We start from the raw sequence: 27,479 nt of genomic DNA, 5'->3' as shown, positions 1-27,479 counted from the left end.
CATAGTTGAAACCACCACTACAACCAGACAATCTTTTCTATTCTCTGCCAGAGAGAGTACCGAGCTGAGTATAGGAATGTTCTTGGACTCTGGCCCCTCTATCCCATCCTCCTGCCGTTCACCAAACCCTTGCTTGTCATCTCTCAGAACTCCTGAAACTCAGCCTCCTTCGTGTGATCTCATCTGTATAGGAATGGCTCCACTCATCTTTCTCATCTGAATACAGAATACCAAAGGATGATGTCTGTTAACCTTCTATCCTAGCTATCAACTTACCCATCCTCATCTTCTACCCCAAAATGCACTTACCTTGATTATAATGTAATATCCTGAACATATATTCATACACACATACTGACTTGTTATACTATCTGTGCATTTTAGCATATACACGAGAGAATTCACATGCACGCATGTGGTAACATCTATTGTTGGCAATTGCTGAGGAAACTGGTGCCAGGATTGTGAAATTCACTATTCAGTGCCTAGCACAACATCAGGCTAGTGGAGTCACTCAACGGACTTTACAATTGACCACGTCATGCTGCTGGATGCAAAATGTTGGAAGAAGAGGCTGAAGTCGATGTAAATTTGAAAACCTTTTTTCCTTGTAGGAAAAAGAGTGGAAACATAAGCGTTTTCTGCTGTACCTAGAGGAAGAATGCTTAATCACAACGGGAAGGTTGAAGCGTTGGTTAAAGCAAGCATAACAGGGTTTACAAACAGCCCCAAATCAGAAAAAGGTGAGAGAAGAGGAAGGAAGACAGATCATGCAGAATAAATAATAAATAAAATCCAATCTTTTAAAAATCTAAGGTCTTACCAAACAGAAAGGAGGAAAAAGAGAAGATTTCAACAAGAGAGTGTTAAAGATGGAAAAGAGCCAGAAAGGGCTGTAGGTTTAAAAAAAAAAAAAAAATCAGTGAAGAAGTAGTGGTGTACATTGGCAAAGAGAAGTGTAGAATTGAAGGAAGGGAGAGAATTTATGGTAGAGGAAGTTGGTGTGAAGTTTTCCTCTAAAGATGCCCCGCAGAGCAAAGAAGGAATGAAGGCAAAAGCCACTGGGAATAAGGTAGGGCTGGGACTGAAACAGCACAGGAGAAAGCAGCAGGGCCCAATATAGTAAATCATTTTCTTTTTTATTTTTTATTTTTATTTTTATTTTTATTTTTGGGACAGAGAGAGACAGAGCATGAACGGGGGAGGGGCAGAGAGAGAGGGAGACACAGAATCAGAAACAGGCTCCAGGCTCTGAGCCATCAGCCCAGAGCCCGACGCGGGGCTCGAACTCCCGGACCGCGAGATCGTGACCTGGCTGAAGTCGGACGCTTAACCGACTGCGCCACCCAGGCGCCCCTCATTTTCTTTTTTTAAAATTTAACTGACCCAGATTTTCTTGTTTGGGGCCAAAGGCAACTGCAGGATTTAAAGATCTTTAAAATAAATTATTAAAATCCTAATTCTTGGAATTGCCTTCAGCCCAAGATAAAATAAATATAAAGATCATGATATGATAGAATGAGCGTCAGTTTCTGAGACAAATACCATCATAGAGTTGATTTTAGAAATCAGACTAATAAGTACTGTTATATAAATACTATTGTGAATAAAACAGATTTAGCTTTCTCTCTCTTTTTATCAGCCACAGGCTAAACACAGAAACTCCACAGTTACATACATGTGCACAGAACATAATAATATAATACATACGTAAAGCTGGGTTATTTGTATACTGTAGCCCAGTGCCCACTCCAAGAAATGTTTTACTTGGTTTGGGTTATAGGGCAGTTTAAATGGCTGCACAGAAGAAAGTTAAGGTTAAAAATAAAGACCATAAGATGAAGGAGGGGAAAACTAGAAGGATTGTGCTGATGCAAAACTGAGACACTAGAAACAGAATTCACTCAGGTCACTGCGAGAAAAAGGGGCACAAAAGCATAATGCCATGTAACTAATCTTGATAGCCTCAACTTTGGGTTTTAAATCAAATATTGAATCAGATTTTTCAACTTTACTATTTTTAAAAATCCAACACTTAATCGTTTGATAAATGCAGTTACACAGTGTTAAATGACTATAAAAATTAGCATATCCATGCCTAATTCTTCAGCAAAGACGGAATGGGAGGCAGTAATGTTACACACAGATAACCTTGCCTTTAAGTCAGTCACTACTCTTCTTGCTCAGAGGCCGTCATTGCCACCTGCAAGGCCAAATCCAAATTCCTCACCCCAGCATTCAAAGCCTTTAATGACTTGGCTACAGGGTACCTACCTAACCTTAAGTCCCACCACCCCCTAAACCTACCTTCCACTCTCCGAGCACACAGGCCTCTGGGCAGACCTTGTCTGGGGTCTGGCCATTTCCACCTTCCTACCTGATATGAAGTCTCCTTTCATCTACAGGCTCTGGCTCGCCAAGGCCTACACTGGCGCTGTGATCCTCCAGCACTCCAGTCCACCGTGCTCTCACTCCACAGCCCCACACTCCTCCCCTCCCCAGTCTCACCCACTTGCTGTTTTGCCCAGGGCCCCTTTCCCTTCCCACACGAGCTCTCTGGGGCCTTCTCCCTGCCCCAAGATTCTCCCAAGGGAGGCTCCCTGCCTGCCTCCATTCAGTCACGGGCTCTGTATTCAGTGTCTATTAGGGGTTTCGCGCCTGGGGTGAAACCAGGACCTCGACCCCACAGGACCCTTCCTCCCTTTACTCTCCCCAGCGCTACGGTAACCCTGAAGGGGTTCCCCCCACCACCACCCTCAGGGGCTCCGGCCACCCAAATCTCCCCTCTGCGGCCGGTCCCTCCTATCCGGCAGCGGGCCGCAGGGGTCGGCGGTGACTCACCGGAGGGCCGGCGGCCGGGGGGCCGGAATGCGCTCACTTCCTCGCCTCGCGCACCTGCCTGCTGGGCACTGCTGGAGCGCCGCCCGGCCGGGCCTCCGGCGGATGTTTTTTCTGTCCCAGCGCGCGCGCGCCAATCACCCCCTACTGGCCGCGCCCCCCCCCCCTCCCCGCAACTGGCATTCCCAACGGCCGCGGCCCCAGGAATCAGAGTTGGGCCCTAACCACTGACCTCTTCTACACATAAGCATACACACAGCAACCACAAGCGTGGCCTCGGGGCCCAAGCAGCTATAGAGACGCACACAAGAACGTGCACACCAACAGGAATGCAAGTGGATTCAACCAACACCTCCCCGACACGCCCCCCTCCCCCAAATTCTGTGAGAAGGATCCCGACTCAACCCCCGGCTTTCTTTCTAGAAAGAAGCCCCCTACTCCCGCCCATATGCCTACCTCATCTTCATTATAGGCGGCCCCCACTTCTGTCCCCATTACCTCACACACACACCAATCCCTACTGGGCCCCCTTTGCCTGCCGGCATCATCACCACCTTCAAGCTTCCTAGGTCCCCAGTCGTGTCTGCCCCCTGCTGGGTCGGCTCCAGGTTGCAGGAGCAAAAGGCTTTCCGTGCCCCAGATTTCCAGGGTATCAGCAGGGCCCCCCTTCCCCAGAAAGGTAGCAGCAGAGCTACTGACCACTGACAAGATTTCTGGGCCCTTGTGCTAGAAAGGACTCCTAATCCACCTGCTCCAGCCAAGAGAGCAGTCCAGGGTCATGTTTCCCACACACCAGCCTACAATCAAGGCACCCAGCTTCAACCATGAATTTTCTTTTTTCTCTTGGCACTCCTCTGAAATAGAAAAGGTATCAGACCTGACTAGGGTGAACATGTGGTACATATAGTTGGCATCTCCATCCACTTAAGCCATTACTTGGAAGAGGACAAATAGGGAGTCTGAGGTGGACAGACGAAGTTGTTTCTGAATGAAGAGGAGAGAGGCAGGGTGGCCCTCTAAAAAGGTCAGCCAGAAGTAGTTGTATCTGATCCACTGGGTGGCAGGGAATGAGACTCTTGCAGTAAAATGGACTGGAGACTTAGAAGGAAAAACAGAAGGTCAAAGTGGCCCTCCAGACAGGAAAGAACAGCTAGAAAAAGGTCTTTGGAGTATGGCAAAGCGAAAGAAAGGTGTCATTAGTACCAAAGAGATGGCTGGCATTAGAGTGGTCAAATAGGAGAACTTGAGAGTTCACATGAGCGGGGATGGGAAGAAATGGATCAAAATCCAAATGAGAAAAGCAGGGGTCCCAATGTTACCTGGAAGGATGAGAAACTGACACCTTCTCCCAGGGCAGAAGTGAGGGTACTGACTGACCTAGGAAAAGTGGGTTTACCCCCAACACTTTTTTCTCAAACCAGAGGTAGTAAGGGTGACATGGAGCACGAATGCACAAAGGGCAGAAGTCTGTGATAGGAGATAGCAGCCCCCCACAGAAGTCTTCAGCTGTGCAGAGCTGCTCAATACCATTCAGACAAAGGAATGTCTCCCCATTTTATCTGAGCTTTAGCACCAACCACAGCAGCTACCATTTCCTGAGGCTCATGTGCCAGGGACAGTGCTAAAAGCATTACACGCATCATCTCATTTAAAGCCTCACAACAACCCTGAGTTAGTATTACTATCCCAATTTAAAGATAAGGAAAAGGGCCTAGAGAGTTGAAGTAGCTTGCCCAAGGTCACACAGCTCTTAAGTGGAATCAGGATCTGAATCCAAGTAGTCTGACTCTATAACCTACAGTCTTAATCACCCATCTTGGGGTTCTCCAGAGCCTGCAGGAAACCCAAAAGAGGACATCGAGGACTCCTCAATTCTCGTTCTTACAGGAAACAGGGGCACCTCTGTGAAACCGGAGTGACTCATACCAGTAGAGTATTTAGAGATGTCCCTCTTTAAAAGAACTGTCCCCAGATAAGGGAAGATCTTGCATGTGCCATATGTTTGGGGGTACCAAGCAATGGAAAGCGCATCCCCGGTAGGCTTGTGCAAAAGAGACACCCACCTCCTCATCTCGGAGGAGCACCCACATCTCTAGCATACTTCAGGGAGACTCTGCCCTAAGGTCTGAGAGAAACATTCTCCACTCCAGGTGTCGGTTTGCTCTCCCGGAGCCTCTGGCTGTCGCACCCTACTGCAGCTCCTGGGTTTGGCTGGAGCGCAGGATTAGCCATCCCCAGGAAATGCCTCCCTCCGGTCCAGGCAAGGATCCCAGCACACACACCCCTGGTGTGTATGTGTGTGTTGGGGGTGGGGGGGAATGCTTCCTCCTCTCCAGGTCAGGGAAGAGATGTGGGGACCACCTGGGGGCCCTTACCCCTCCCACCTCCTTGCTGGGGAAGTGCCCAGTCAGTGCCCCTTCCATGGCCACCTCCCTCCCCCTCGCTGTGCCGGGGCATGAATCAGCTCTCACAGCTTGTTAAAGCTAGACCTCTTGTTTTCATGCCCTCACCTCAGGAAACAGAGTTACAGCTTTTCCAGCTCTGCTCAGCAGGGGGCCAGGGTCCTCACTTTATAAACATCCCAAGCCTGTGAGAGCAGAGGGCAAGGAGATGGTGTGAGACAGGAGCCCAGGGGAGAAAGACAGAAACTAAGACTCAAGGAGAAAAACAAAGAAAAGCCAAAGAGACAAGACCAGAGTAGTCTGGAACAGAGGCCAAGAAGGGATCGAGAGGGCTGTGCTGCAGGAATGACCCTAATGATGCTCTGGTCTGGACAGGCGAAGGGAGTCCTGGGAAGCTGGGGGATCATCTGCTTGGTGATATCTCTGCTCCTCCAGCAGCCAGGAGTCCACAGCAAGTGCTACTTTCAAGCTCAAGGTAAAGCTGGGGGAGGTATTTGGAAAGGCCGAGGACAGAGGGAGTTGGGATGAGGGGGGCTTAGAGATGATCCTCTACCAGAAAACCCAGACTCCGTCCAGCTCGGAAATTGGAGAGACTAAATATGGAGGTGATGTGTACTTACTTTCTCCCACTGCAGACCGCAAGTGATTTTTGTCTGCCACTACCACTCCCACACACACTAACATCTCCTGTTCTTCCCTAGCCCCCTGCCACTATGAAGGGAAATATTTTACCCTCGGTGAGTCTTGGCTCCGCAAGGACTGTTTCCATTGTACCTGTCTGCATCCCGTCGGTGTGGGCTGCTGTGACACGTGAGTGACCACAGACTGCCAGGGTATAACCAGACTGTTGTGGTGGGAAAATGAACAGAATAGAGGTATGAGGCTGGCTGAACCTGAAGGTACCAACAAGAGTGAGAGAAAGAGAGAAGGCTGCAGGCTACGAAGTGAGGGATGTAGGGGGCGGTCTGGAGGGAAAATATTTCTGCTATGAAACGAAAAAATCCATATATGGCAGGCCAGGGCTTAGTCACAGGGAACAAGACGGCACTAAAGACATGGGAAGAATGCTGGCAGAGAAGGAAAGTAGGGCAGGGATAAAGGGGGCCTTCACCATGCTGACTCCTTTCCCATGCTTTGCTTCCCCAGGTCTCAGCATCCCATCGACTTCCCCGCGGGGTGTGAGGTACGTCAGGAGGCAGGAACCTGTCAATTCTCCCTGGTGCAAAAATCTGACCCTCGGCTGCCCTGCAAAGGGGGAGGGCCTGACCCCGAATGGGGCTCAGCCAACACCCCTGCCCCTGGGGCCCCTGCTCCCCACTCCAACTAAACTCAACCGATCACCCTTCCGCTAACTGCCCACTGCTGCTGCCACTTCCAGGGAAACCACTAGCAGCTGCCAATTTATTCTGAATAAATAAATTAATGCTACAGCTAAAAGCCTGCCTCTCATTGTCCATGCCACTGGACCCAGGTGGGGAAAATGGGCCCTACTATAGAGTCCAGGTGCTGAGTTCTCAGTATCCTGAAGAAAGATAGCGTCGTGGTGAGTCAGTTTCAGATGGTTATGGTGCTGGTGCTGGGGCCTGGGGCTGCATATGAGGCCAGGGTAGGGCTTGTGGGCAGCACCTTGATTGGAAGGTCCCAGCTGAAGGTGTCTACGGGCACTTGCTCAGGCCCTGTCCAGGTGACAGGCTCAGGCTGTTCCAAGGGAGGTAGGAGCACCAAACCTGGTTCTCGCGATGTTACAAATTCAAAATGCAATCTCCACTTCAGGGACACTGTGGAAAAAAACAGATAAAAGTGGGGAGGCATTAGAAGGCAGGAGTAAAAACCAATGCAGGATATGGTTAGCAAATGGGGGGAAAAAGTGGTATTCAGGAAGAAGAGAAGAAGTCACAGAGCTAGGATCAGGGATTTCTCTAAAGAAATCCAGTGTTAACCAGAAACATGTCAACAGGATAGCAAGGTCAAGCATCTAATAATCTAAGTGTGGAAAGTCAAGACTTGGTAGATTAAAGTAAACACGCTGGGGAATCAGAGATCAGTGCATCATAGGATCTCAGTGGGTAGGGGCAGTGAAGGACATCTGTAAAGCTCTTAAGAATTTAGAAGTTAGTGCATCTAGGAAACAGACTGAATGTCTGAGAAAGTGTTACATGTCGGAGGCTGGGTGTGGGTATGTCCAGGAGTTTGTTAGGAATCAGGACCCATTACACTCTACCTAAATACAGCATTTTACTCCCCGCCCCCCGCCCCCCGCCGATGATGGTCTGGGTCTCACCAATGGCTGTGCAGAAGCCTGGGGTGGAGCTGAGAGGGATGGGGAGGGAGAAGCTGGTTCTGGTTGTATGTAGGCAGGACTCCTGGTGCCGGGCATGAGTCACATGAGAGACAGAGGGGATACCCCCTGTCCTGCGGCGCCTCTGGTATTCAGGCTGTACACGTTCCTCAGTCTGTAAACTTACTGAAAACTGGGAGCAAGAAGAGAAGTGGTTGCTAGCAGGCACTTGAAAATAAGGACTCTAGGTGAGAGGCTTGAGCCCAATCTCAAGCTATTTTACCAAAAGGACCCTGGGTGACCACACTATTCACTTCTACATACCACCCCTCTTTATGTAGGCCCTTCCTCCTTCCTCCCTAGCCCTCCAGGCCCAGCACCCCAAAATCCCCTTTCCTTCTCACCTGCAAACAAGCTACAGTTCCTTCCCCTAAGTTTAAGGTCCCCACCACATCCTCGCCGAGTCTGTATACAGATTTGAAGATGCCAAATGTCCCAACTTTTCCTCGGCCATCACTGATATTGTATAGATCTGGGAAGAATGGGACACTATGAGCCTGGAGTCCACACTGGGGAGTACCAAGGGCTGGGAGCCAGAGGCCAAGGTGGGGTTTTTCTTTATAATGTGGGATGAGTATCAGTGAATCCTCAAGAAGCATATGGCAATTAGAAAAATCTGTCAGAGACAGTAACAATATGGGGGTATGGGGGAGGGCAATTGTGAAAGGATTCTCACGGAGGCTGCGGCAGGATGTGGCAGCCATGAGACGCTCCCCAGCCAGCTCTGCTAGCCATGAATCCTTCTTCCCACCTTCATCCTCCTCCAAGAATGGACTAGATGGGGCTACAGCCTCATCCTGGGGAAACCGGATATCTTGAAGGCCTACAGAGAGAAGAGATGGAAAGGTAGTGCTAGGAGGGAATAGACAGTAGAGGTTAGGGTTTTAGACTCCAACCTGTGACGGCTGAAGGTAAGGGGAGTCACATCCCAGGTACACATTTCAACCTAGTCTCCAAAAACCGCCCCCCACCCCCCAACTTGCACCTTTACTAAGACCAGGAAGCTTCCCTCCAGCCCCCCTCGCAGGCCCTCTACAGATCATCTCTGCTTTGGTGAGGTTCTTCCCCAGCCCTTCCCTCCAGGAATCCTTACTTACCTGTCAGCACAAGAACCCTCAGAGGGACCCTGAGTAAAGTGATGGGTGAGTTGACACGCTGGCAGCCAATGGTCAGTTTGTAGACATACTTGACTGACTGACCCCGAAAGGAGGGTGGTCCCTCTATGGGCAGCACTTCACTGTAGGAGTCTGGTTGGGAAGTAGTAGTCAGGCCAGCCAGAGGCAGCCAGAGAAGTCCTCCCTCCAGGAGCCTTAGAAGGCAATCCAGGGGTGGGAAAGAGATAGGCACTCACATGATTTGGACTCTCCAGGATCTAGCCTCAGATCACAGAAAAGGATTTTTGGTGGAGTGGAAAGGATACACTGACCCCTCTCACCTGAAAGAGATAAGAAAGACTGCAATTTAATGACCTACTGTCTAGGGGCGCCTGGGTGGCTCAGTCTCTTGGGCGTCCGACTTTGGCTCAGGTCATGATCTCACGGCTACTGAGTTCGAGCCCCGCGTCGGGCTCTGTGCTGACCGCTCAGAGCCTGGAGCCTGTTGCAGATTCTGTGTCTCCCTCTCTGACCCTCCCCCGTTCATGCTCTCTGTCTCAAAAACAAATAAACATTAAAAAAAAAATTAAAAAAAAAAAATGACCCACACTGCCTAGTACTAGGTGAAACTAGCACAGCAAGTGGGGGCAGCCCAAAGTAAGCTACCCTTATTTTCTTGTTGTAAGATACAAACAGTCATATACCCCCAAAACAACAATTACATTCCCCAACATTCCCAATATGACAGAAACTATAAGGACCCACTAGAACAACTTAACAAATTCACTCTCAGGTGACAATGACTCCACCCCCTTCCAAAGGCAAATGCCCATCTTTAACCTCGGTGTGGTAGAAAGACAGTCTGGCTCTCAGGCTGGACGTCTGGCTGACTGGAGTCAGGGGGAGGGAGTGCTACTCGACTCTCACTGGCATGGAACTGGCAGTGGATTTGGGCACTGGCCCAGGCCAAAGCCTCACTATGGGAAGAAGAAAAGAAAGCATCAGAGGGGAGCTCCTGACCTCACAAATGCTCTCCCAAACTCCCCCCCACCCCACCCCCCCACCATCTGAGGAGACCAACATGGTGAAGTGGCTGTCTTAGAGATCGGGGAATCCTGAACCTCAAAGAGAATCCATTAAAAAGAAGTATACTGTGGGTAAAATGGAAATGGGGAAGGGGAGAAGGGAGCGTGGAGGGCTCCGTCAACCACACGTTCAGTTCAACAGCCCTTTCCTACAATGAGAGCGCAATGAGCAAGAAGGTGGTGGTGTGCTACAGGACAATCTGAGCTCTGGCTTAGCACCATAGAAACCAGGCTTCCTCCCAGAAGAACCACCTCCTTCAGTATCTGCATCCCCACCTGGATGCAGAAGTGGCTGTGGGGGGCAGGGGGTTGGTGACTGTCACCACACACTCCAGCGCCTCCCCCGCCAGAAACACAGGACCTCGGCTCAGCTCTGCTACCACTTCAATCATGGCAGCTCCGGAATCAGATCTAAAAGGAAACAAGGGGGGTCAGAGGTCAGTACCATGGCAGGGAGGGGCTTCGGCGGAGAACCTTGGGGCCAGGACAGAGGAGACCAGCGGCCACCAGCACGGTGTCTAAGGGAAGCGCCTGGCTTTGGGGTGCGGGAAAGTGGATGGCAAGTACGGGTGGCAGCTGACCCAGTAGGGGGAGGACGTCTCTCTGGGTTCCAGGCCCCCGCCCCTCTCAGTACCGAGTTAGTCCCCCTACCTCCCGGAACCCCCAAACCAGCCTCCCCAACCTCCCTCCAGGCTCCAGGTCCCAGCCCAACGCCACAACCGCCCGTCACCTCGTGCCCTTAGCCCGGGCACCTCACACGGTCGAATACCCGGTTTCGGCACACCGAGGCCCTCACCTGCCCGCCTTTCCACGACCGGGCCAAGTGCGTGGCGGCGTCCGCGGCAGAGGCGGGACTTCCCTTCAGCCCCCCCTTCCCCACCGAGCGCCTTCCGACCGGAAACGCCCGGCTGATCGGACCGGAAGGGGCTCGGGTTGTCCCGCCGCCTTGGGTCACCTTCCCACAGGCTGGCACCCGGGCGCAGGCGCTGTCCCAGACGCCAACCGGCGGGACCCGGCGCCCTACCCAGGGCGGGGTGGGGCCTGGCGCCACGGCCCGGAGACGGGGCTCAGGCGGCCGCAAGCTCCCAGGCCGGTCCCGGGGGCGGTTCCTTGCGGGCTGGCCCCCGGGGCTCCTCCCCTTTCCGCGGGCTCAGTCGCCCTTTGGCTGGGCAAACTAATCACCGCGGCCCAATGACGACGAGACCCGATCCTTCCCTCCCAGGACCCAGAGAGAAGACCGAGGGGGAGCCCGAGGCGGCTTTATTGCTGTCGCCGCCAACGCCGCTGCAGCAACAGCTCCCAGGCTCCACGGAAACACTAGCTCACCTCGGCTTTCCCCAGCGCCTGGCCCTCCGAGACGACACCTAACAACCACCGCCGCCCGCATCTGGACTTGCCTAGAGAGATACTTTGTACCCAAAGACTTGGGACCCGGGACCATCGAGGCCGTGGGGACCCAGGATCCTGAGAACATGGGAACCGGAGTCCCAGCCTCGGAGCAGACTAGCTGTGCCAAAGGGGATCCACAGGTTTATTGCCCTGATAATGCTGGAGGCACTGAGACTGGGCAGGTTACAGACTGCGACAGCCCTGAAGACAATCGGCCCCTAAGTGAGCCGGGCTGCAGCAATCCGCAGGACTGTGGGCAACTGATGGCTTCTTATGAAGGCAAAGCTAAGGGCTACCAGGTGCCTCCCTTTGGCTGGCGCATCTGCCTGGCTCATGAGTTTGCAGAGAAGAGGAAACCCTTTAATGCCAACAACATCTCCCTGAGCAACCTGATAAAGCATCTGGGCATGGGCTTGCGGTGAGTAGATCCCATTGCCTAGAGTACTTTAGGTTTCACTTTGTTCCAGCACAAGATTTCCAGCAGAGGTGAGAAAGGGTGAGAAAGCAGGTGGGTGCCTTGTTCCAGTCAGTTGGCCCCTACCCCCAACATATTCTAAGCCTGTGGTTTGGAGCGCGGGTGAGACCGGGTCACATCTCTGCAACCCCCTTCCTCCCAGAAACTTGTCTTTCTAGTAGGAAAGAGCAGGAACATCTTGGGCCTGCAGTCATCCTTTCCCATTTAGGCTGCATCTCACTCCTTTTCCAAAGACTTCCCTTTGGCATTTGCTATACTTTGTAGCAAGGCGGGAAAGGATAGTCTGTCTACTATGGTACAGACACAATGTTGTTTTATTCCTTATTCCAAAGGGGCGAGTTCTCAACCTGATTCCCCTGAGTAACTGGGGTGTTCTGTCTGCCTCATTTAAAAGTCACACCACATTACAGTCCCAACACCCATTGGTTTCTTTCAAGCTTTAGCTCTAGGGAGTGGGTGACAGCCTGCCCGCTCTCACCTAAGGAGAGGGGTGTGCTGTTCACTTTATTCTGAGGTAGACAATCCCTGATACAAAAAGCAGAGATCTCTGGCCAGAGAGGCACTGCCATAAGTGTCCCTAGAGCTCTAAGTAATATAGTCTTCCAAGGCCTGCTCTGGTACCCCTTCCCCCAAGGGTTGCAGACACCCCACGAGCTTATCCTGAGCTGTAGAACTCCTTTAGATCCTTACAGATCCCCACTGAGTTCAGAAGCTAGTGATGAGAAGCCAAGACCTATTAACAGGAACAGGTGGATATGAGGACAGAAAGCATCACCCTTAGGTCATTCTGAGTCAATCCACAAAGTAAACACAGCTGGGGATGGTGGAATAAAGGTTAGAAAACCCAGCTCTAACAGCCTCTAAAGTAGGGGACCCTTCCCTTTCAGTCAGTGCTGTAGGGCTGGGTTGGGAGCACATTTACCTTCCCCCAGCCCAGCCCTAAGCAGTGGGAAGGGCCTGACGCTGCCTGGGTATCTGGCTCCTCTGCTAGTTCCTGTGGGTGGCCTGTACTAAAGAAAATCATCCCTCCAGGTTCCTTCAGAAACTGACTCAGCCCAACTCTGACCCCCAGAGCTCTGGGTCAAAATAAGATCTGAGGGCTAGAGTACTGAGAGAAGCACAATGGGATGCATGTGGTAGGACACTGAGATCAAGAACGGGTAGGCCTCCTAGCCCCTCAGCCCCTAAGTGTGAGCTGAGTCAGAAGCCTGAAGCTGTGTTCAGCCCCCTGAACCTTGGCTCCACATGCCAGGATAGGGTGGAGATCATTGTCATGGGGCTTTTGGAATGGGATGAGGTCCTGCACTGAGGAGAAAGCAGGGGTGAAACAAGGAACAATTAATTGTGAATGATAATTCTTAAATTGGGGCTGAAATAAGGGAGAAGGCCAAATGGGTCAGGAATGGCCAGCTGCTAAATTAGGGGAATGAGAGATGAACCCTAAGAGGAGACCAAACTGGAGGTTTGCTGATCAGGAGTTGCAGCAAGCCAGAGTTCTCTTGGCCTCATTGTGGTGACTCAGTTTTGATTGCTCTCCCTTCCAGCCTGAGTCCATTCATTCAATACATGTTTACTGAGTGCTTGTTCTACACCAGATACTCTTTTGTTAGGCTTACCTTCAGATCTTGCATTTCTCCCTCACTGCCCTAATCCCTGCTGTAACCTCCCCCCCTTCTCCATTCCTTTATGGCCTCTAGTTTCAAAGTCCAGTTCCCTCTAAGCTGGCAAAGAGGACCTTCTGCTTTCCCATCATCTCATCCTTTGTCTTCCTCTTTCCCCCCCTTCCCCCTTCCCCCTTCTCCCAGAATGTACCCTCCCTATTCTCTAATCACATTTCTCCTCCCCTTGCTCCTCTTCATGTTCACCTGTGTAGTGCCCCACTGTTTGCACATTCACTGGTAAATTCAGCAAATAATCTACAGACTGCAGACCATGTGCCCTGCCCTGTGCTTAAAGCTGTGGTAATAATCAGCTAGTCTTTGTCACTATCCCTTTCCCCAAGAAATTTAAAAGTGTGTCAGACTCGTGTGAGAAACACTGAAAGAACAAGACAGCATCTGATTGGGAGTTCAGATAGCGTATGTGCAAGTAACAGTAATACCTGACACAGGTACCCTATGGCTTTCCTATTTATAATGTTATTTGCTCTTTCAACCATTCCATGAAATAGGCAGGGCAGGAGGTACCCCACTTTGTAGATGAGGAAACTGAGGCTTAGAGGAGTTGTTTACCCAATTACATAGTTACAAGTGGTGTGCTTTGAACAATAGGTATAAAATGGCTGGCTAGGGAGGAGAATAGAATTGGGAGAGTCTGGTGGGACAAGGGTCGCTTAGTGATGACCCACTCTGAATGGGAATCTGTAGGACTTAAGATTGGAAGAGAGGCTGAAACCAGTGTCAGCACCTTGAATCCCAAACAAAACCATTTGCTTATTGGATACAGAGCTATGACAAGACCAGGAAATCCCCAGGTAGGGATTTTTAGGCTTTACTAGGATACTATGAGAGAGCAAACTCAGAAACCTTACTATTTAAATGCTGAAGTTTTAAAGACGACTTAAAAGGTTATGCCCCAAAATGTAAACACTGGTTGTCTATGGGTGGGATTTTTTCCTCTTCCATCTAGTATACTGTACAAATTTTCATCTTTCACAATCAGGAAGAAAAATAGTCACTTTAAAAAGAAGAAAGTGGGGCGCTTTGGTGGCTCAATAGGTTGAGCATCCAACTCTTGGTTTTGGCTCAGGTCATGATCCCAGGGTTGTGGGATCCAGCCCCATGTTGGGCTCTGTGCTGAGTGTGGAGCATGCTTGGGATTCTCTCTCCCCCTTTCTCTCTGCTCCTCCCCACCCTCTAGAAAAGAAGAAGAAGAAGAAGAAGAAGAAGAAGAAGAAGAAGAAGAAGAAGAAGAGTTATCCCAGCAGACTGTTCCCATGGTGGATGGGGGGGTGTAGTCAGGGAAACAAAACTGGCCCTCTCAGCACCTCAGGCAAAGCTCCTGAACTAAAGCCAAGCAGTGGTAGTAGAGTTACAGGTGAGGCATGGTCAGAAGCTCCTGAGGAGAATAAAGAGGAGAAACAAAGATAGTCCCATGCTGTAAGCTGGGGTGACTGAGAAGAGCAGGGGACCTTGAACTGTAGAGAAGTGAAAAGGAAGAGAGATTTGGAAGTGAAGGGAACGGTCCTTGGCAGCCATGTAATTGGAAGTTACAACTGGGTGACCAGAGAGAGGCAGGGGATTGCAGCCCTGGAGATACCGCCCACTGCCCCTTCCACTCACACTGCCTCTTGCTCCTCAGGTATTTGCAGTGGTGGTACCGGAAGACCCAGGTGGAGAAGAAAACACCTTTCATTGACCTCATCAATTGTGTACCCCTGAGACAGATCTATGGTGAGTCTACCCCAGCTCTGCTCTGCACAGAGAGGGCCCAGCCTCTGGGTCTACTGCAGAGCTAGGCAAGAGGCGTCCAGTTTTTGCAAGTTGCACAGCCCCTTTCCCTGGGTTTTTCTTTTCCTCCAGCTTTACTGAGCTATACTTGACATAAAACACTGTGTAAGTTTAAAGCATACAATGTGTTGATCTGATATCCCCAGGGTTTGTAGAGGGACTCATCTTTATAGTCTAGAAAGTGAGGAATGGGCTTCTTTTCCTCTTCCCATGTCCCACTAACCATCCTGATTCTATCTTTAGGTTGTCCTTTGGGTGGCATCGGGGGAGGCACTATCACTCGAGGTTGGAGAGGCCAGTTCTGTCGTTGGCAGCTCAATCCTGGAATGTACCAGCACCAGACAGTCATTGCTGACCAAGTAAGAACCAGGAGGTGAAGGAGAGTCCAGGACAGTACCCCAGACCAGGAAAAGCCTCTTGGCCAGTGTAGGATGTAGAAATTAGATGTGCACATGATTCAGTCCAATAAGTATTTTCACGATGCTTCCCATTCGCCCACCCTTGTGCTAGGATATACTAGGAATGAGATACTCCCAGAGCACATGTTTCTTAAAAGAGTAAACAGCCCCAGCACCTTCATGCCCTCTATTTCTCTAGTAAATGGCTCCTACCTACTTTGCTGCCCCAGCTCCACTAGCTCAGCCAGTCCCCAGCCAGGGGGAGCAGGGAATTTCCAGATCCCTTAACCTGGTTAAAAGAACATTCAGTAGTACCAGAAGGGAAAACAAACCCAAAAGTTTATAAATGCACGGGGAAAAAAGATGTGTAGGGTACCTACTCTTCACCCTGATTGGCTAGCCTTCAGCTAGAGGTCAGCTCCTCTGCTGGTGATCACTCCTCTGGTGGTCTCCCTGGCTGAGGGCCTGGGAAGTCCCTCCTGTCTCAGGCATAGATCTCCTTTTTTCCCTTTTCTGAAGCTTCATTTCTTTTCCCTCTGTTCCTTCATCACATCTGGACCTTCAGTTGCCAGAGGCATCTAGTCTACCTTTCATCATCTCTCTCCAGCAACCTTATATGTGCAGTTGTCCACCACATTCCCATTTCCTGTCTGAGGGATGCTTCCAGCTTTCAGCTCATCTTCAAAGAAAAAATGACTAGCAGACCTTGAGTCCAATTAATGGCAATGCCCTTCCTAGTTCAGGTTTACCAACCCTACCCAATGCCCCAAGCTTCCTCTCTGGCTCATCCATTAGGTATCCTGAGGGGAAGTGCCTTCCGGAATCGTGACTCGAGTTAAAGTAATTATTGCATGCTTAACATGTACTAGAGATTGTGCTATGCATTTTGTGTGATATTTAATATTTAAAGACAGTCCTACAAGGTAAGAACCATTATTACACCCATTTTATAGATAAGGAAACTGAGATCCAAAGAGATTTAGTAACATGCCCAAGGTCACATGGTTGGTAAATGGAAGCTCTGGCTTCCAGAACCCAGCTCTCGCTGTGGTTCAAAGCCCATAGTCTTAGCCACTTCCAACAACATAAATTATTGTACACATACATTAAAATTTGTCAGGCATACTTTGAAGCAAGGGAAGAAAGATTAACCCCTTATAGCCCATATACTCCAAAAGCTTAAATTTTTTTAGGGCAATAGGACTTTGAGAAAATGGAGACTGTGAGACCACCTAAGAACCAAAATAAGAGGGATAGATAGTACGCTGAGAAAAAAGGGACGTTGCTCTAGACTTTCCTCATGCTCTCCCTACACGTGCCAACTCTGCCTGTCTCTGATGTGGAGTCATAATTGGAGAGGGGGGCCTCAGTGACCTGGAGAGGGCCCTGCCTTCAAAGAACCCACAGAGCAGTCAGGGAGTCAGAATGTAAACAAAACCATTATAACATGCTAAACTAGAGGGGTAGGGGGACACACAGGAGAATGACTCACTGCTTGCGGAGAGGAGATGGCATTTGACCTAGGCCTTGAAGGATGAGAGGTTTCACCAGATGGAGAATGAGCAGGAGCAAAGGCATGGAGGAGGAAATGTAGTTAGTGTGTTCAAGAAACAGTGAGTATTCAATATGACCAGAATATAAGTGCTTGAACAGTAATGAGTCTGATAGGCAGGGAGAGGCCAGATCAAGAAGGGCCCTCAAAGCCAGGAAGAAGAATTTAGACTTTAGCCTGAGGGCCATGGGGAGTCACTGAAATATAAGCACAGACTAACATGTCTTGATTTGCCTGTAAGAAAGATCCTCTGATACCAGATGGCAAGAGGCAGAGCATAAAAGCAGAAATGGTGAGGGTGCTAAGACCACCATAGTAAGAAGGGAGAGGAAGCCTGGGAGAAGAGAGGAGGCAGGACTTGGTGGTGACTCACCACTGGGGGAGAGGTCTGGGGGATGAGTGAGGCTGTGGTGCAATGATAACCACTGCAGGCTCTGAAAGGGGACGGGAGACTAGTTTGAGGTGCCTGTGGTTACCCCATCCAGCCTATCTGCCTTCTTGGTTTAGTTCACAGTGTGCTTGCGTCGGGAAGGGACGACTGTGTACCAGCAAGTCCTGTCTGTGGAGCGCCCAAGTGTCCTACGCAGCTGGAACTGGGGCCTGTGTGGGTACTTTGCATTCTACCACGCCCTCTATCCCCGAGCCTGGACTGTCTATCAGCTTCCTGGCCAGAATGTCACCCTTACCTGTCGCCAGATCACACCCATCTTGCCCCATGACTACCAGGTGAGGCTCCCACTATGTTTCCTCCATTGCCCTCCCTTCCCTGAGATCTGTCTCTGCTGGAAATTCCATGATCTGTGAAAGACATCATGCCGGTTTTCCAGGATCTCCGCTCAGTTGGTAAGACAGCCTGCTGGAAATCTGGGGAGATGCAAGTGGAAACAAAAGAGAGTCTACTGGGGGCAGGGAGTAATATTTGAGCCAGGGCCTTGGTACGGAAGAGTGGGGCCAGGAGGCGCTACACTGGGACCATCTGAGTCTGATCTTTTGCTCCCAGGACAGCAGCCTGCCTGTAGGAGTCTTTGTGTGGGATGTGGAAAATGAAGGGGATGAAGCCCTGGACGTGTCCATCATGTTCTCCATGCGGAATGGACTGGGGGGTGGAGATGATGCCCCAGGGGGATTGTGGAATGAGCCCTTCTATCTGGAGCGTGATGGGGAGACTGTACAGGGGCTGCTGCTGCATCATCCAACCCTTCCAAACCCCTACACGATGGCTGTGGCTGCACGACTCACGGTATGGAAGAGCCCGCCCTAGACCTTAGTCCGCAAACCCCTACCCTCAGCCTGGCCCTTGAGCCCACCCCATCCCGCCAGGGTCTCTTCATTTCCTCATTTCCTGAATCCCATCCTCACTACAGCCCTTAAGCCTCTGGAACTTGGAGGTGGGAATTATAATGGGAACTGGAGAGTTAGGCCAAAGCCAGCATACTTGTGGAGCTTCCCCTCAGTCTTTGGCCCCCTAACAGGCGGATACCACGGTAACCCACATCACAGCCTTTGACCCTGACAGCACTGGGCAGCAGGTGTGGCAAGACCTACTTCAAGATGGACAGCTGGACTCCCCTGCTGGTGACAGGGGGGGGTTTGATAGGGAGGTGGTGGGAAGAGAGGTTGTCCCTGTCTTGGGAGGAGGGGTGAGAGCCCTGGTCATGAATAGGCCTTATTCCCATATTAGGGATCCTTGGGGCTGAAGAGGATGCCTATGCCAATTTCTCTTGTGCTTCCCTCAGGCCGAAGCACCCCCTCACAGAAAGGAGTAGGCATTGCTGGGGCTGTGTGTGTTACGGGCAAGCTGCCACCTCGAGGCCAGTGCCGCCTGGAGTTCTCGCTGGCTTGGGATATGCCCAGAATCATGTTTGGAGCTAAGGGCCAGGTCTACTACAGGTGAAGGGATCAAAAGAATTCAGGGATCCAAGGTGCTGGAGCTCTGACCTGGAGCCCGAGTTCTCATTCCTTCCCTTTCCATCCCAGACGGTACACAAGGTTCTTTGGCCGCGATGGTAATGCAGCTCCCACCCTTAGCCACTATGCATTGTGCCGATACACAGACTGGGAAGAGAAGATCTCAGCTTGGCAGAGCCCGGTATTGGACGACAGGTGTGAATGGGGCCTCTCTTACCCTTCTCCTGGGCACTCACATTCCAAATGGGACTCCTTGGTTCAGTCTCCACCCACCACAGTCAGCAGAGTTGGGCAGGGATTCACTTGGTGCCCCCCACTCTGCAGAACTCCAAAATCCTTCCCTTCGTTGGAGGTCCACGTTCATTAGAGCATTCCCTCCTCCTGACTCCCCAGATCCTTGCCTGCCTGGTACAAATCTGCGCTGTTCAATGAACTATACTTCCTGGCTGATGGAGGCACAGTATGGCTGGAGGTTCCTGAAGACTCCTTACCAGAGGAGCTGGTGGGAAGCATGTGTCAGCTCCGCCCCATCCTCCAGGAGTATGGTCGATTTGGCTACCTAGAAGGTACAGGCTGGTGGTGGACTGCAGTACAGCAGGCCGAATCCATGGGGCCAGTTAGTGCCCTGCCAGAAGGCAGGATGGTGGGTTTTGCCTCCCCCAGGGGATTGGTTGGAATGAGGGGGTTAAGTGGCGGGTGTGGAGTGTGACAGTGTCCCATCCCCAGCTCAAGGACAAGCTAGGGAGGGGACTTGGAGGGGAAGCAGGAATTCTGGAGACAGTGTGTCTCCCTCCTTCCTCCAGGCCAGGAATATCGCATGTACAACACATACGATGTCCACTTTTATGCTTCGTTCGCCCTCGTCATGCTCTGGCCCAAACTCGAGCTCAGCCTGCAGTATGACATGGGTATGGGTCCCTTTTGTTCCCTTTCTGCCCTTTTAGCCCCCCACACCCACGAATCTTTTTGGTCCCTGAGATTGTCTCCTTCCTCCTCTCTACCCAACATGTCCGCATCCTGCTTACTGGTTCCCCTCTAGGGTCACAAACAGTTCTGTGCCCCACCTCAAGTCTGCCCATTCACTACCCCCGCCCCCAATTGTATGTCTGCTCCGCCAGCTCTGGCCACGCTCAGGGAGGACCTGACACGGCGACAATACCTGATGAGTGGGGTAATGGCACCTGTGAAAAGGAGGAACGTCATCCCCCATGATATTGGGGACCCAGGTAAAAATTCCTCCAGCCCAGAGTTTGCTTCCCTCCCTCAACTTTTGTACCCTCTACCCAACCCACCAATGCAAATCAGTCAGGTTTCCTCCCCTCCCACAGATGACGAGCCATGGCTCCGGGTCAATGCATATGTGGTCCACGATACCGCTGACTGGAAGGACCTAAACCTGAAGTTTGTGCTGCAGGTTTACCGAGACTATTACCTGACGGGTGACCAGGGCTTCCTGAGAGACATGTGGCCTGTATGTCTGGTAAGACATGCACGGGCAGTGGCCAGTGTGCCCAGGGCATGACTGGTGTTTGGGGAGAACCCAGCTGGCTATTGTGTCGCTCCTTAGTATCCATCTAGGTCTTCAGTATCTTGGTCCCTCTCTAGGCCGTGATGGAGTCTGAAATGAAGTTTGACAAGGACCAAGATGGACTCATTGAGAATGGAGGCTATGCAGACCAGACCTATGATGGATGGGTCACCACAGGCCCCAGGTTGGAGAGTAGGGACTTCTAGGGTACCTGAGGTGGGGAACTGGGCACCAAAGAATTGTGGGCTCAAGGAAGAATGACTCATTGCTTGTTATGCACGGGAGTGGCTGGAGCTGCCAGTCTGACCTCCAAATCCGTGTCCCTGATCAGTGCTTACTGTGGAGGACTGTGGCTGGCAGCTGTGGCTGTGATGGTTCAGATGGCTGTCCTATGTGGGGCACAGGATGTCCAGGATAAGTTTTCTTCCATCCTTAGACGAGGTCAAGAAGCCTATGAGAGACTACTATGGAATGGTGAGTTGTATGAGCCTAAGGAGACCTAAGGCAGCTATGGGGACACAAGGAGCCTTATTTTGTCTTCCTGTACTCCAGGCCGCTATTACAACTATGATTGCAGCCCTCCACCTCAGTCCTGTAGCATCATGTCTGACCAGTGTGCTGGCCAGTGGTTCCTGAGGGCCAGTGGTCTAGGAGAAGGAGACACTGAGGTGAGAAAGACTAGGAAGAGGAGCCAGAGAGGAAGTTGGTTTTTTTCTGGAGGTGGGAAGCAAATTTAAGGAAGCGTGTCTCTGCCTTTACCCCTCTAGGTATTTCCTACCCCTCACGTGGTCTGTGCTCTCCAAACCATCTTCGAGTTCAATGTCCGGGCCTTTGCAGGAGGAGCCATGGGGGCTGTGAATGGGATGCAGCCCCATGGTGTTCCTGACAGATCCAGTGTCCAGTCTGATGAAGTCTGGGTGGGTGTGGTCTATGGGTTGGCAGCCACCATGATCCAGGAGGTAATACACTCCCTTTCCATCTCTCTACCATCTGTACCTTGGGCTGGCAAACTTGATCAGCCATCAGACCTCTGTAGGGCCTGACCCATCTGGAAGACCTCTCCCTTTTCCCTGGCATGCCTTCCATTTCCTGCCTCAGTCTTCTGCCTACGGATCACGTTTGTTTCTACCACAAGCTGAGAACTCCCTGAGGGGAGAGACCTTACTGTCTCTATCTGTCCAGCTTAAGTGGCTACTCAGGGATTGCTGAGTAATGTGACTGACATCTCTTCCTACAGGGCCTGACTTGGGAAGGTTTCCAGACAGCTGAAGGCTGCTACCGAACTGTGTGGGAGCGCCTGGGCTTGGCCTTCCAGACCCCTGAAGCATACTGCCAGCAGCGGGTATTCCGCTCACTGGCCTACATGCGGCCGCTGAGCATCTGGGCCATGCAGCTGGCCCTGCAGCAGCAGCAGCATAAAAAGGCCTCCAGGCCGATAGCCGAACAGGGCACAGGACTAAGCACAGGGCCTAAACTTGGACCAAAGGAAGCCATGGCAAACCCAAAGTGAGCTCTCTGAACTGTCGGAGAGAGGCTCTAACAGCCCAGCCTCCAGCCTGGCCTTTCCTCTTCACCCCTCACCCCACCAATCTCCTGCAGCCCTGAGCCACCAAGACAATCATGCCCCTACCCTTCTCCCTACCCAATCGCGCCAGTAAAGAGGGGTTGAGGGTGACCCAGGAGTCAGAATCACTTATTTATTTCTTCCCTCACCCAATCCCCTCACTGCATGAAATGATTGAGGAGGTTAGTTGACTCCCCCAGGCCCATTCATGGGGTGGCAGACATACATGCGTACAAATAAAAGACCCAGAAAGCCAGTGAAGTGTGATGTGTTTGAACTCCCAGGCTTCCTGACAGGACATGGGGGCTCAGGCTAGCCCTCTCCCATTCCTTTCATTTGGACACAGACTAGGAACTCTGGGCTCTGGCTTAGCATCCCCCCCCCCCCCCATATCCTCACATCTAGCCTGAATATCTGCCCTGTAAGATAACAGATGTGGGGCTGTGAGTAGGGAGCCATCCCCCTTCTCTTGTGAAGTTTGCGGGCAGGGGAAGGACTGGACCTGAGCAGGGGGACTTTGGGGAGGGGACAGGAAGTGGCAATGTCAAGGCAGGCTCGGCACCAGGAGCCTGAGGCATCTGTCTCAGCAGACAGCAAGAGTTGCCGAGAGCCTGGAGCTCCTGGTCTGAGCTGTCCTTTGGTACCTCTGACTGCTGGGCAGGCAGCTCCAGCTGGTGAGGGTCCTCGCTGGAGAGGGCACGAAGCTGGCGGGACAACACTAAGGAAACAAAGACTCTAAAAGGGCAGGCCAGGCTTTCCCCCAGCCCTTCTTTAATGGCATCCTCAAGCCTCTCACCTCCATGCTCAGCTGGCAGGCTCCCCCTTGTGTCAGAGGAGTACATAGCAGGTAGGACGAGGAGACAGAAGGAAAAAAGTAGGACCTGGAGAACAGGAAAAAGAAAATGAAGAAGAGCTCTAGGTTGTACCCCTATGGCTGCTGCCTGAGAAAAGAATCTCTCCTGCCGTCACCATCCTCACCAAGACACAGGTGCTGCTGCTGCTGGTTTTGTTGGATATCTGAATCACCATGGCCTGGAGTCTCCTCAGCTGGTCCAGAAGGGACCTAGAAGGGGGGCGGGTGGGGGGAGACCATGAGCAGCCCCTGGCTGGGCACCCTGAGATACAATGAAACCTTGTTAAGTCCACTCCTCCATCTGCACCAAATTGTCCCTTTTTGTCCTATTTTGCAAATGACCTCTTCCTCTCTGTGGACAAAATGCCTGAAATTCCTCATTAAACACCTTTCTGGGGCACCTAGGTGGCTCGTTTGGGTGTCCAGCTCTTGGTTTCGGCTCAGGTCATGATGCCAAGGTTGTGGGATCAAGTCCCACGTTAGGCTCCGTACTGAGCATGGAGCCTGCTTAAGATTCTCTCCCTCTGCCCCTCTCCCCGGCTCACACTCTCTCTAAAAAAAAAAAAAAAAAAAAAAAAAAAAAAGAACATTTTGATTTTGGACAAAAGATAAGCCCCTTTCCGTCCTGCCCAGACTTAACTCCTTTGCAGATACATTCAGTGGTTCTACACTGCCTGATCAGCTATGCACATAATCCTCACCAGGCATTCTATGTTCTCTGCCTTCTGGCTCAACTTCCCTATGTTAAGGTTCCAGCCAGACTGAACTATGCTGTGTTCTTTCTGCCTAGAATGCTCCCTACCCCCACCCCAGAATCTTACCTACTATCAAATGTGATCTGTCCCACAGGGTCTTTCTTACTCCTTCCTCTCTCCTTTTGGATACTTATCCTTAGTTACTTGTGAATTTGTTCCCTGTTACTATGAGCTGCTTGGAATCATCCACTTAAGGGCAAGCACCAGACCTTGCATGTGGGCGCTGCCCAGTGAGAAATCCAGTGTGGAGCAAGGGAAAGAGTACAACAGCATAAAACGGGAGGAAGAAGAAACTGATGTTAGAGAGTTGCTTACGAATTCTGTTCCTCCAGGAGCTGTACTTTGTTCTGTAGCTCCAGATTCTGGGCTGTATATTTCAAGACTCTGAGGGAATAACAGGATATGAGGACATGGACTGTATCCCCCCATCTTTGAACCCCAACACTTCCAACTACCTCTGTTCCCACCCCTTGGATCCCTCTCCCTTTTGTACCTGCTTTCTAAGCCTCCCATATACAGCCGCTTCTTCCTGCGGCTCTCTTGAGCAGACTTTTTGTTTCTAATCTTCCTCCGCACTCGTGTCAAAATTTGTTCCTCCATCTAAGAGAAGACAGGGAAAAGAGATCTCATCAGAGGAACATTGGACCAAAGAGTTGGAAGGCAACTAAGTTCAGTCTTTTTAATGCAGGAATCCCTTCTACAGCTTCCCTGGCCAATAGGCACTTGGCTTCTGTCTGAATGCCTCTGAAGACCTAGGGTTAACGCCCTCACAAGCCAAACAATTTTTAACAATTTTATTAATTAAAAAAAAGATCTTTCTTATACTAAGCCAACATCTGTCTCTATAGTTTCTATCAACTGGACTTACCTAGGATCTACCTCCGAGACCAGAGAGAATGAACAGTCTTTAACTGGTTTAAGGCATTTACTGTTTCTTCAGAGTTAAAAAAAAAATCTGGGCAAAATTTAACTCATCATCTTCCCTCAGGATGGACTGCATCTTCTTAATATGTGTCAAACATAGGTTCAAAACTAGACACTAAAACGTGCTCTGGGGTATAAAGGAGAGCAAGATGGTCACTGCCCTTCTAGAGGCAACACCTCCATTGATAGAGCCTTCAAACCCCACTCACTTTCTTAGTCATCTCAAACTGGTAACTCTTCTTGTACTTTTAAGAAATTAAAATTCTCAGGGAAGCTGGGTGGCTCCATCACTTAAACATCCAACCTTTGTTTTCAGCTCAGGTCATGATCTCACAGTTTGTGAGTCAGAGCTCCGAAATGGGCTCTGCACTGACAGCATGGAGCCTACTTGGGATTTTCTTTCTCCCTTTCTCTCTTCCCCTCCCCCGCAAAAAAATAAATTAAAAAAAAAATTTTTAAGAAATTAAAACCCAACCTTTCTATCAATGAATGTTGATTTCACAATAGTACTATGGTACTGTGCTTATAAAGTTGACCCTCATCACTTAAAACTTAAAACTTGGGATTTTACAATTATTCTCACTACACTACTTCATCCAGCCTTGAGGAATTCTTGATGAATTCTAAAACTTAATTCTGCCATTCAGCTATCAGTGGGTGACCCTGAAGCCAGTGAAATCTAAGTGTCAGGGCCCCTTGCTTGTACAGTCCTTTCCAGGTCCCTATACTAATGTTGCACTGATGGTTTTGAATTCTTCTCTGTTAAAGAGAACACCAAGGGGCAGCTGGGTGGCTCCCTCAGTTAAGCATCTGATTTAGGCTCAGGTCACGATCTCATGGTTTAGGAGTTAGAGCCCCATGTCGGGCTCTCTGCTGTCAGCACAGAGCCTGCTTCAGATCCTCTGTCACCCCCTTTCTCTGCCCCTCCCCTGCTGGTTTTTTCTCTCTCAAAATAAATAAACTTTAAAAAAGGGGGGGGGGGCGCCTGGGTGGCTCAGTTGGTTAAATGGCGCAGGTCATGATCTTGTGGGCTCTGTGCTAACAGCTGGGAGCCAGAAGCCTGCTTGGGATTCTGCGTCTCCCTCTCTCTCTCTGCCCCTCCCCACACACTCAAGCAAGCAAGCAAGCGCGCACGCGCGCGCGCGCTCTCTCTCTCAAAAATAAACTTTGAAAAACTTTAATAAAAAGAGGGGCACCTGGGTGGCTCAGTCATTTGGATGTCTGACTTCAAAGTCATGATCTCGCAGTTCATGAGTTCAAGACCCGCATCACGTTCTGTGCTGACAGCTCAGAGCCTGGAGCCTGCTTCAGATTCTGTGTCTCCCTCTCTCTCTCTGCCCCTTCCCTGCTCATACCCTGTCTCTCTCTCAAAAAGGTAAACGTTAAAAAAATATTTTTTTTTAATTTTTTTTTCAACGTTTATTTATTTTTGGGACAGAGAGAGACAGAGCATGAACGGGGAAGGGGCAGAGAGAGAGGGAGACACAGAATCGGAAACAGGCTCCAGGCTCTGAGCCATCGGCCCAGAGCCTGACGCGGGGCTCGAACTCACAGACCACGAGATCGTGACCTGGCTGAAGTCGGACGCTTAACCGACTGCGCCACCCAGGCGCCCCTAAAAAAATATTTTAACTTAAAAAATTTTTAAAAAGAGAACACCAAAATTTGTGAAAGCCTCACAAAACCAGGATGTGGCTCTGCATCCACCATATTAACTACAGGCTCCAGCTTCCTATTAGCAACAAATTTGCTAAATTTTCTAATCTCAGTCCTTCCTGATACAAAATTAACAGAACCAGCCTACTTGGGACTCACAACCCCCACCTCCAGCCTTCACTCCACCAATGGGAGTCTTACCTTTGTAAGAGGAAGTGTCCCAGGCAGAGTAAGCCCCTCCTTCTCCAACAGCCTCTTCTCCTCATCTGTCAGTATCAACCTAGCAATCTCCTGGGGTTACCAGGAGGTGGGTAGCAGAGTTGCAAGGGGGTGTCAGAAAGGAATGTGCAATGTGGGCATAATCCCGCGGTAAATCAAGTCAAGTACCTGTTCCGCCGGCTCCTCCACATGGAGTGGAGTCGTCTGGGCCCCCTCTTTTCCATACTTCCCACCATCTGCAAAAGGGAAAATATAAAAAGCCAAGCCTACGAATCCTCCCCTCCCCCTAAACTTCATTTATTTCAGACTCACCTACATCTATACAGACATGTTGCTGTGGGAGAGAGTAGGTGTGATCATGGTGGACAAGACAGGAATCAGAGGAGCTGAAAACGTTCAACGACGTTGGGGGACTCAGCAGGGAGATCAGGTAATCCTCTACCTCCCATTCATTCAGTGCCTGCACAGGGTTCAAAGGAACAAGCCTTGACCTATCACTACCTCCTGCCTCATTGACGTCCTCCCCCCAACCTCCCGCCCGCCCCGCGCCAACCCGACTCACAGCTCCCACCCACCTCGGAAAGCGGCTGCTCTGCCCCCAAATCTCCGCTTTCTTCTAGCAGGAAGTCCAGCAGCTCCTGGTCACCCAAGTCCAATGCCAGCTCCATACCGGATATCTACGGGAAGGATGGACAAAAACACAAAAGCTCACCCCTCCACCTGTCCACAACTCCGGACCCGTCGCTGTCAAACCACACCAGCCCCCAAGACTCGATTCTCAGCAACTTCCAACACAACGGAAGTGACGTGATACCCCCGAGGCATTCGGGATTTGGAGTTTCCTTTGACGCGGAAATGGCATAGAAGCTGCGCACCACGTCCCGGGAGCTATGCAAATAGAGGGGACGTCCCTGCTGCCTCCCCCCCCCTCAGGGCGGGCATTCTGGGGAACCGGCTCCGCCCTGACCCCCGGCCGAAAAAAGGAAGGGTTAGAGACTAAAAGGGAACTCGGGCGCAGTCGGACGTTTTCTCCGGATTGCGCCGCACCCTTG

At 50.8% G+C, this 27,479-nt stretch overlaps 4 protein-coding genes across 6 annotated transcripts; 2 read left to right on the top strand and 2 right to left on the bottom strand.

Moving 5' to 3' along the window:
* Positions 1 to 3,227: 3,227 nt before the first annotated feature.
* On the top strand, positions 3,228 to 6,677 carry MSMP (microseminoprotein, prostate associated). Of its 3 annotated transcripts, XM_045042898.1 has the most exons (4): positions 3,575 to 3,706; positions 5,616 to 5,715; positions 5,942 to 6,050; positions 6,387 to 6,677. In XM_045042898.1, the coding sequence occupies exons 1-4, from the start codon at positions 3,617 to 3,619 to the stop codon at positions 6,565 to 6,567; spliced, it is 480 nt and encodes a 159-aa protein (XP_044898833.1). In that variant the 5' UTR covers positions 3,575 to 3,616; the 3' UTR covers positions 6,568 to 6,677. The 3 variants fall into 3 exon arrangements, 2 of the variants coding, with proteins under 2 accessions (XP_044898833.1, XP_003995660.1); XM_003995611.5 differs by lacking the exon at positions 3,575 to 3,706 and having other exon boundaries at positions 5,583 to 5,715; XR_006588656.1 differs by lacking the exons at positions 5,942 to 6,050; positions 6,387 to 6,677 and having other exon boundaries at positions 3,228 to 5,125.
* On the bottom strand, positions 6,613 to 10,162 carry RGP1 (RGP1 homolog, RAB6A GEF complex partner 1). The gene is made up of 8 exons (XM_006939269.4): positions 10,034 to 10,162; positions 9,513 to 9,649; positions 8,930 to 9,013; positions 8,676 to 8,825; positions 8,255 to 8,401; positions 7,923 to 8,050; positions 7,522 to 7,711; positions 6,613 to 7,018 (listed from the first exon to the last, which is right to left on the bottom strand). The coding sequence occupies exons 1-8, from the start codon at positions 10,147 to 10,149 to the stop codon at positions 6,795 to 6,797; spliced, it is 1,176 nt and encodes a 391-aa protein (XP_006939331.2). The 5' UTR covers positions 10,150 to 10,162; the 3' UTR covers positions 6,613 to 6,794.
* Positions 10,064 to 22,276, top strand: GBA2 (glucosylceramidase beta 2). Its single transcript, XM_003995608.4, has 18 exons — positions 10,064 to 10,194; positions 10,980 to 11,564; positions 14,922 to 15,013; positions 15,314 to 15,429; positions 17,528 to 17,746; positions 18,021 to 18,260; positions 18,493 to 18,595; positions 18,757 to 18,910; positions 18,998 to 19,123; positions 19,322 to 19,494; positions 19,732 to 19,836; positions 20,047 to 20,154; positions 20,257 to 20,408; positions 20,534 to 20,640; positions 20,788 to 20,930; positions 21,009 to 21,124; positions 21,224 to 21,415; positions 21,694 to 22,276. The coding sequence occupies exons 1-18, from the start codon at positions 10,148 to 10,150 to the stop codon at positions 21,964 to 21,966; spliced, it is 3,051 nt and encodes a 1,016-aa protein (XP_003995657.3). The 5' UTR covers positions 10,064 to 10,147; the 3' UTR covers positions 21,967 to 22,276.
* CREB3 (cAMP responsive element binding protein 3) lies at positions 22,140 to 27,269 on the bottom strand. The gene is made up of 9 exons (XM_003995609.5): positions 27,003 to 27,269; positions 26,740 to 26,887; positions 26,596 to 26,663; positions 26,410 to 26,499; positions 24,122 to 24,228; positions 23,944 to 24,012; positions 22,999 to 23,083; positions 22,817 to 22,901; positions 22,140 to 22,738 (listed from the first exon to the last, which is right to left on the bottom strand). The coding sequence occupies exons 1-9, from the start codon at positions 27,093 to 27,095 to the stop codon at positions 22,422 to 22,424; spliced, it is 1,062 nt and encodes a 353-aa protein (XP_003995658.1). The 5' UTR covers positions 27,096 to 27,269; the 3' UTR covers positions 22,140 to 22,421.
* Between the last annotated feature and the right edge of the window lie 210 nt (positions 27,270 to 27,479).

This window comes from Felis catus, chromosome D4 (genome assembly GCF_018350175.1).
Source record: "Felis catus isolate Fca126 chromosome D4, F.catus_Fca126_mat1.0, whole genome shotgun sequence".
Taxonomy (NCBI): domain Eukaryota; kingdom Metazoa; phylum Chordata; class Mammalia; order Carnivora; family Felidae; genus Felis; species Felis catus.
Note: the sequence above shows the minus strand (reverse complement) of the source record. Positions and strands in the feature narration are given on the sequence as shown.

Excerpts from the sequence above, each read along its gene's own strand:
- MSMP (XM_045042898.1), top strand. The coding sequence starts at position 3,617 with ATGTTTCCCACACACCAGCCTACAATCAAGGCACCCAGCTTCAACCAT. Across the intron at positions 3,707-5,615 it reads ACTCCTCTGAAATAGAAAAG|GCGAAGGGAGTCCTGGGAAG; the intron begins GTATCAGACCTG and ends TGGTCTGGACAG. Across the intron at positions 5,716-5,941 it reads GTGCTACTTTCAAGCTCAAG|CCCCCTGCCACTATGAAGGG; the intron begins GTAAAGCTGGGG and ends GTTCTTCCCTAG.
- GBA2 (XM_003995608.4), top strand. The coding sequence starts at position 10,148 with ATGGCAGCTCCGGAATCAGATCTAAAAGGAAACAAGGGGGGTCAGAG. Across the intron at positions 11,565-14,921 it reads CATCTGGGCATGGGCTTGCG|GTATTTGCAGTGGTGGTACC; the intron begins GTGAGTAGATCC and ends CTTGCTCCTCAG. Across the intron at positions 20,409-20,533 it reads ACATGTGGCCTGTATGTCTG|GCCGTGATGGAGTCTGAAAT; the intron begins GTAAGACATGCA and ends GTCCCTCTCTAG.
- RGP1 (XM_006939269.4), bottom strand. The coding sequence starts at position 10,149 with ATGATTGAAGTGGTAGCAGAGCTGAGCCGAGGTCCTGTGTTTCTGGCG. Across the intron at positions 8,826-8,929 it reads TCCTGGAGAGTCCAAATCAT|ACTCCTACAGTGAAGTGCTG; the intron begins GTGAGTGCCTAT and ends CTTCCCAACCAG. Across the intron at positions 7,019-7,521 it reads AGGCTTCTGCACAGCCATTG|TGTCCCTGAAGTGGAGATTG; the intron begins GTGAGACCCAGA and ends TTTTTTCCACAG.
- CREB3 (XM_003995609.5), bottom strand. The coding sequence starts at position 27,095 with ATGGAGCTGGCATTGGACTTGGGTGACCAGGAGCTGCTGGACTTCCTG. Across the intron at positions 26,664-26,739 it reads ACATGTCTGTATAGATGTAG|ATGGTGGGAAGTATGGAAAA; the intron begins GTGAGTCTGAAA and ends TCCCTTTTGCAG. Across the intron at positions 24,229-26,409 it reads GGACACTTCCTCTTACAAAG|ATGGAGGAACAAATTTTGAC; the intron begins GTAAGACTCCCA and ends GTCTTCTCTTAG.